We start from the raw sequence: 7,959 nt of genomic DNA, 5'->3' as shown, positions 1-7,959 counted from the left end.
CTGTTTCTTTTCCTTATTTAACAACTATTTTGCCCTTGAAAAAAACAAAATTTAAAGTAATAGAAGCCCAAAGGGCAAGTGCTTGGGCAGGATGTTGTTTGGACTAGACGATCTTTAAAGGTCCCTTCCAATCCAAACCATCCTATGATCCTATGATTTAGCATCACTAGGAGGCAAGCCAAGCCTAGGCAGGGTCTATGCAGCTCTCTTGCTACAGGTATCGACGGAATGAATACAAAAAATGAAAACAGAAAGAGCAGAAGAGCACCTCAGTGCCCAGGAATTCACCTTTGACTAGCTGCCATTTAGCTGCTGTCCCACCTGCCAAACTGTGCCCTTTACAGAGCTGCTTATCTGAGGCTGCATTAGGGCTACCTGCTACAATTACGGAATGGAAAATTTTTGCTGGGGGGAAAAAAAAAAGCCAGCAGTAACTGCCCAGCTCCATCCTTTCTGGGCAGGGAAAGCTGAGCACCGCAGCCCAGGCTCGGAGTCCAGGCCCTGGGAAGGGGCAGCGTGGCTCTGCCTGGAGCACGGCACAAGCCACAGCGCTGGCTCTGAGGGCAGACTGGGTTAGCCTCCCTGTCTGTCCACTGTACCTGGTTAATCTTTTTTTTTTTTTTTCTTCCCCTTTTATTTTGTGAGATATGCAGAGATAAATGGAAATAAAGAAACAGGCACTTTTAAACTCCTAGGACTCCATCCCCTTTGGGGTGAGCTGGCTTTAGGGGAGCAGTTTGGGCTTTTTGTGAGGAGGACGAGTAAGTGGGACTTCCCCCCACAGGCAGCAGTTGCCTTTGCTTCACACTTTGGGGGCCTCCTGGCCCCCTGCATGCCAAGCCTTTCTTGGCCCTGCAAGCCCAGCACAAGGCTTTGGCCGCGTGGCTTCACCTCTGCAGTGTAAGTACCTAGACAGTGCCTACCAGCAATAGCCTCGCTGCAGTGGCCCGGGCTTGGTCATGTTATTCCCAGCGTGGTCTGTGCTGAGATGCTTGTTCTCTGTCTCTCCCTTCTCCTGTCTCTACTCAGCCCACAGGTAAGCTCGTTGACCACCTGAAAAGGTCACTGTGCCTTACACATGGCAGAGAAGTGGAGCCAGCAGGAGTGTTTGTTCCCTCATGTTTTCCCTGGGTTGGCTGTAAAGGGTTTGGGCTAAGAACATGGCATCAAACAGGGAGGGAAACCCCAAGTGTTCTTGGACAACGGGAAAGAAGGTACATGTGCATATATACAAGTGTTCTGCCAACTGCCATTTTTTGGTGAAAGCAAATCACTGCGTTTGAAGCAGAGGTTTGTGCTGTGCATGTGGCAGTGCCCGGTCAGTGCTCGGTGAGTGGCACATCCACGTGGCGAAAGCATCATCACCAGCTGTGGTTTACCGGCACAGCCAAAGCATTCTTGCTGCTCGCTGCCTGCTTCCCAGCTGGCTGGCTTCCTAAAGCGCGATGCTTATCATGGTGTCCTTCCTCCCCAAACACACCCGCGTATGAGTAGGTGCATGCATGGCCGCGTAGCCTTGCCATCCTGGGCCCTGGTGGCGGTGCAAAGCAAAGCGTCCCGATGCCAGTGGCGCTGGGACGTGGCATGCATGCACACGCCCGTGCATGCGTGCTGCCTTGCAAGGGTAGGAGCTTGCTTTGCCCTCGGGTTTGCATCCTCGAGTGGGGCTGCCCAACAGCAGAGCCAGGGAAAGGCTCCATCAGCCTCAGGTCATCCCAGGGGTGAAGCACCGGGGTAGGAACCAGCTGGGTGAGGGGGAAACAACATTTTGCACCTGGCACCTGCTCAGGCACCGGTCTGGCCGGGCAGGAAGCACCACGTGTCACAGCTCCAGCAAAGTCAGCAAGGAGTCAGTAAGAAGGCGCCCACAGTCACGTCAGGGAAAAGCTCATTGGTCTGTCTGCCACACGCTTCCACCCATCGTGCACATGCTGGTCAGGGCAGATTTGGCTTCCTCAGGCCCTGGCCTGTGGTGCTGCCCCTTGCACTGGCCCTCCCTTGCACGCTGGTGCTGTTTGCAGGTGCTGCTCTCTCTAGGAGCCGGAACTGACCAGAACTTTGCAGTTCACGTGTAGGCAGGGCTGGGGCTGGCCGGCCCGCACACTGTGGGCACAGCCACATGCCTCAGCAGGGGGTTCACACCTGAATGTTCTCGAGTGCTGCTCTGCAGGAAGGGGCCAGGCGGTGGTTTTACTGCTGGGCACTAAATGCATTCACAACTGCTCAGCACTGCAGAACAGTGTTACTGCAGCATCCCAAGAGGCTGGCAACGTCTCAGCCTCATCCAGGACTGACGTTGCCACCAAACCCACCACCACCAACCCCTCTCTTTCCTGCAAACCCACAAGCAATGTCCAGCCTGGTCCTGCAGCCAGCATGCTGGCCGGCAAGGGGGTGCAGGTAAATGTGCTTCCAGCAAAGCTCAGCATCACCCCAGGGCCGTATCCTGGTACATCCTGGGGTCCTCTGAGGATTAGTAACTGGCAGTAGAGCAGCTCTCAGGCCCTAGCCACCATTGGGACAGCTTATGCAGAGCATGGCCTGGGCAGAAAGCGGCTACTGGCTTCCTCCTGGTGGGAATGATCCATCCTTTGGGAAGTGGAGGGGACCCAGAGAGGGCCATGGCTGCAGAGAGGCTTGGCAGGAGTCATTCCTGCAGGTGCCAAGAACTGAGGGCTCTTGGTGCACCTCGGTACAGCTGCAGGTGGGCAGGAGGTGAGCACACACACAAACAAAGGGGGGTGGCACAGAGGGTCTCCAAGCTCCCTGCTGGCACAGCGTCCCTGCGGGAAATGTGGAGCACTCATGGCTGCGATGTGCCTGTGGGAAAGGACTTCTCTGGCAACAGGCCGGGGAGCATGCCCATCTCCAGGGGACTCTATGGCCTCTGATTATTGCTGAAGAAACAGACAGCAAAGCCAGCTTGTATGAAACCCGATTATTCAAATTTATTAACATCAAGAATTATGCAATGATGCTGTAGATTTTTTTTTTTATTAACAAATAGAAAACAGACTGTATACAACAGTGACCCCTACAGCACTATGCATCCACAAGGTAAAAATGAATGTGTCCTCCAACATTACCAACCCTGGATTGCTGATTTCAACGTAGTTTGGATTCTTAACATTCGGAATACATGTGATAATACAATTAGATACCCTTCCACCACCTTTATTCATAACTCAATGCACTCGAAAGAGGGCTGCTCACTCCCTGTCTTTAGTGCAAGCGTGATATAATAAGGAGTATTAATATATAGTACCATTAAATTAAGTCCAGTAGTCTTGCCACATTGGTTCATTAGAACGTCCTGAAGTAGCGGAAAGTACAATATTCTAGTGACTTTTAACATTTGCAGGATAGCAGAAATTATAGATACACCCAACCTCTGAAGCCATGTGTACTCCCCTCCCCTTCCCTGCAGTACCCTGCTTTCCAAAGAGAGCCTGCCTGGCTCTGCTCTGGGGGTGGCTGGGCTTGTGCTCCTTGCCTTTGTAAATGCTCCGATGCACTTCACTGGTGAGAGGTGACAGAATGGCGCTTGCACGCATAGAACCGTGGGATTAACAAAAAAGGCCGTATCTCACTCTTTCCATCCCCTCCCTGGGGAAGCGTGAGACCCACTCACTTCTCCTGCCCCCTTCCCCGTGAGACACACAAAAAGAGGCTCTGAAGCCCGGAGCCTGGGATTTCGGGTCTCTTACAAACAAGGCGATGACAACTCACGTCATATCGGGATCTGCCAATACACATGGTCACTGGATTGGTTTTAACACGCATCGTAATAGGACTGAACAGTTTCCAGCTGACAAAGGGGACCGCCTCTCCGGTGACCCCACATGCCCTCCCAAACCCAAACCTACTCAGGAAATAATGGGGGGGAGGGAAAGGCTAAAAAAAATAATTGGTAGCTTAGGTCCAGTTCCATGAAATTTCATATTCTACAGAGGATTAAAAAGCAGCCTACGGGGAATGGAGCCGGGCAGGAACCACAAGCCAGCTGCTGCAAATTACCAAGGAAGCTGCACTAAAATGGGCAGAACCAGCAGTGACTGGGCTGAAATAAACACAGGGCAGTAAAAAATATAAAAGCGAAAGGAAATGAAAAAAAAAACCAACAACCAACTCCCAAAGGTTTGGTGGGTCCAGTTCTGCCTGGGCAAAACATTAAGACTTGCAAAAAATAAAAAATAAAGAGAGAGGAGATTATAAAAACCACTAGTAACTATTTTACATGTTTAAAAAAAAGATCCCATTCCACCCACCTAAAGCCTCGCTGTGAAATGCAGTCGCATGAGAGAGGGTGAGAGATGCACATGAGCAGAAATTCAGCCAGAGACTGGAAATGATTTTGGAGTCGGATTCCCTCATTTGGCGCTGGGGCGAAGTTCCTAAATGCCGTGGTCAGAACTGGTTGGCGTGGAGGTCTGCTGCCTGGGCAGCACCTCCGTCTGTACAGAAGGACTGAGGAATGGGCGGCTCTGGCTCAGAGGGACCCATCTCCACTCCTAGGCATCCCCACCGCGACTGGAGGAAAGCACTAGTTACGTTGCATAGTGGTCGAAGCTGCCGAGATACTCCAGTGCCGCTCTATAGCACAGCTGGTACTGGTCCTGCAAGGCAACAAGGGAGGAAGTGTGAGAAGCGGCGACCCAAGGACATCGAGCAGCGGGGTTTAACGTCCGGAGATGCTGGCTCCCCTCCCTTCGCCCACAGATCTCCCACCATCCTGGGGAGGAAGGGTCACTCACCTCTGTCTGCACCATGGCTGGCCGCTGCGTTCGCAAGGTCTTCACCGTCTGGAACATGTCCACCACCCCCTCGTAGCGCATCCTCTCCAGCACGATGCTGAGCGTGATGAACACACCTGTGCGCCCGACCCCAGCGCTGCGCAGAGCAAGAGGTGCCGTTAGAGACCTGCCAGCCCCAGCGAGGCTCCGCAGAACTCCAAGTGGTGCAAGCTCATGGAGCAAGGGGACCTGCACAGTGGGGCCAGGTGAGGCCACAGGGACATTGCCAGACAAAGGCACCCCCCAGCCCCATGGGGCCCACCGATTCTGCCTCACCTCTGGGCCAAGCTGCCGTGGCATCCTGCCCTGCCCTAGGACTCCTCCAAGGGGCTACAAATCAGTACCACCAGGGCACAGGGTTAGTCTAGTCACCTGGCAGAAAGGCTGCCAGTAGCACCCATGGATGTTGTCACCTCTTTGTCCCCTGCCTGCCTCTTGCCAGCAGCATGCAGGAGGGGCACCATGTGCAGGGGAGCTGGCAGCAGCCAGGGTGAGCGAGGTAGGGGACATCTCCGAAGGCAGAGGTGGGCACTGACCTGTCCCCACTCACCTGCAGTGCACCGTGATGGGCCCGTCCTGCCCAAACTGCTCCTTGGTCTTGTGCACCTGCCCAATGAAGTCGATGAAGCCCTCTCCCGTCTTTGGCACTCCCTGCTCAGGCCAGTCTGTGAACTGGAACTGGCGGATGGTCCGTGACTGGCCGTCCTGCGGGGACAGGGGCGTCAGATGTGAACCGTGGGTGAGGAGACAGCAAGAGGGGCTGATCTCGCTCCCCTCAGCACTGATGCTGCTGACTTGCTCTCAGACCCCCTTGCCCAGGCCAGGTGAGAGGGTGCACAGGCCACGGATGAGCCCAGGCAGATTTTGCACTGAGTGTTCAGGGCCTGCCTCTGCTCTCTCACGTTCACCCCAGGGCAGCCGAGCGAAGCAGAACTTTGGGCTCCTGCAAGGTCTGTTGTGTCAGTGCCCTGGTCCTCTTTGGGGTCCAGCTCCACCCCAGCACCACATTTGCTGTCACACAGGGGTCCTGCGCCCAGTCAGATGCTGCACATGGAGACACCAGGCGCAGGGGAGCCCGTGTTAAATGCTTGCCCACGTGCACAGCACAGGCAAGGCAGGGTCTGGTGCTGATAGGGATCAGTGAGCTGCTCACTGGGGCTGACACAGCTGGCAAGGAAGGAACTTGCTGTGAGAGAAGCAGCAGGTGAGGGGCAGCAGCCCCTTCTGTCTGCAGCGCAAGGCAGCACCTTGCTTTCTGGTCCCTCCAGGAGCTGTTGCAGGCACGGGGCAGAGCAGAGGTGGGGCAGAGGCACAGGGGGCAGGGGAGCTGGGGAGCCAGCAGTTGCACTCACCCTGGCATCCGTCACCTTGAACTCCCGGAGGATGTACTGTGGCATGTTGTACTCTGCCATGGGGTCCACCACGAAGTACTGGTACCGGGCAGAGCGCTCCGCAGGCCAGTACTGATGGCATTTCTCCTGTGGATGAGGAGCATGGTAAGACATGAGCACCGACAAGCTGCCACTCCTCCCTCCCACTCCTTGGGAGCATATGTGGCTGTGGGGCCACAGGGTCAGCCATGGGATACGCCAGCAGGAGGCTGGCCCAGAGCGGCTGGTGCTGGGAACAGACTGGGGTGAGCTGAGAGGTTGTGCCCACAGACAGCAGCCACACAGCCCCCTTCTCCCCCGAGCAGGATTCGTACCCGGCCCATCTCGCGCAGCTTTGTCAACATCACCACGATGGTGGAGTTGTGCTCCCAGAGCATCCGCCAGAAATCCTCTGTGGTCTCGGCCAGCGGTCCCTGCGTGGCGATGTAGGCCTTCTGCTGCCTGTGACAAACAGAACAGTGCTCAGACCAGCGCCTGGGAAGTGGGCAGCAGCTGCTCCCGGGGGCTGGTGGGCTGGGAGGGCTGGAGGCAGGGGCTCTGTGCAACTGGGAGCAGGGCTGGCAATGCAGGTGCAGGAGGCAGGTCTCTAGGACCAGCCATGGACTCTGGGGGAGGGATGAGCCTGCCCAGCACGTCTTCCAAGTGCTCCCCATGGATGCAGTGGGCACCAGTGGGTGCAGGATCCAGAAAGGCTGCTAGTCCTTCCTGGGGTGAGCGTCCCAGCCCAGCCTCTTGCGGCTGCTTGTCCCCAGCACCACTGCACTGAGAGCTTTCTCAGCACCCAGGCCCATGTGAATGGGCTGCCAGCACCCATCCGGGCTGAAAGGAGAGGCTTGGGGGATGATCCCAGCAGCACCCCTGGGTTCCTGCACGTTTACTCTCAGCAGCACCCACTGTCCCCCCCGTTGCATGGGAAGACACAGAGCAACTCAATCAGGTCACCTGGATCACGCACACCAGCTAATAACTAGAGCAGTGTGGAAACCACAAATATAATTTTGCCAGCTTCTCTGAAGCTTTCAAATTTGTCCTCTGTGAACCAGAGCATCTCTCAAAATGTCCTGTGTGAAAGCAGAGCTTGATCTGACCCAGCCCAGCACCCCCCACTGAAGAAAGCACCCTCGGTGCTTTGGGCTCTGAGAAGGGCCAGCTCGGGCGTGCTGGTTCTTTGGCTTTGCCGAGCATCCAGTCCGACACACTGGGCACGCCTGCTTCACCACTGCGGGGCGCCGGAGCCCGCAGGATGGGGGGCGGCATCCTCCCATCCAGCATTTCATCTCTCTGCTGGTGCTAAAAATTAATGAACGTGCTGCAGGACAGCTGTAATGTGCAGGATGAAGACAGGGGCTGCTTCAAGGTGGATTTATAAGACATCATAAAAAGCAGGGAGTAGGGGTGCAGAATGAAACAAGAGAGCTAATAAAGATGCAGTATCAGTGATATCTGCAGGACCTTGGGCCAACTGATCTCTTTAGATAATACAGAGAAGATTGCTCGGTTCAAAGGAAAGGACGGGAAGAGATAACAGTGCTCTTCAGGGATGGGGTAGGTAGCACATGAAATGGTACCACCTGCTGTGCTGGCAGCCCTCCCTCCGTAGCGTCACCAAGGGGCAAAACCAGCATCGCTCTTAATCAGCTCTGGAGCCAGGACGCAGTGTCTGCAGCCCGCCTGCCAGACCCCAGGCTGCTGGGGCGGGTGCACCGGCAGGCAGCCGCAGTAATGACATGGCGCTGGCCAGCTTGGAGCCACACAGGCAGGAGGGAGCGGAGGCT

The 7,959-nt window shown here is 55.6% G+C and overlaps 1 protein-coding gene across 22 annotated transcripts in view; it reads right to left on the bottom strand.

The window, feature by feature from the left end:
• Positions 1-2,975: 2,975 nt before the first annotated feature.
• PTPRF (protein tyrosine phosphatase receptor type F) overlaps positions 2,976-7,959 on the bottom strand; it is a 388,339-nt gene continuing 383,355 nt past the window's right edge. For all 22 annotated transcript variants that reach the window (XM_054833252.1, XM_054833259.1, XM_054833256.1 and 19 more), the window contains 5 exons: positions 6,499-6,625; positions 6,146-6,271; positions 5,344-5,498; positions 4,755-4,890; positions 2,976-4,616 (listed from right to left, as the gene is read on the bottom strand). In XM_054833252.1, the coding sequence (XP_054689227.1) occupies positions 4,548-4,616; positions 4,755-4,890; positions 5,344-5,498; positions 6,146-6,271; positions 6,499-6,625 (613 nt within the window). In that variant the 3' untranslated portion in view covers positions 2,976-4,547. The remainder of the gene's footprint in view (positions 4,617-4,754; positions 4,891-5,343; positions 5,499-6,145; positions 6,272-6,498; positions 6,626-7,959) is intronic.

This window comes from Grus americana, chromosome 8 (genome assembly GCF_028858705.1).
Source record: "Grus americana isolate bGruAme1 chromosome 8, bGruAme1.mat, whole genome shotgun sequence".
Classification (NCBI taxonomy): Eukaryota; Metazoa; Chordata; class Aves; order Gruiformes; family Gruidae; genus Grus; species Grus americana.
The sequence above is the reverse complement of the archived record's forward strand: the minus strand, read 5'-3'. Positions and strand labels throughout refer to the sequence as shown.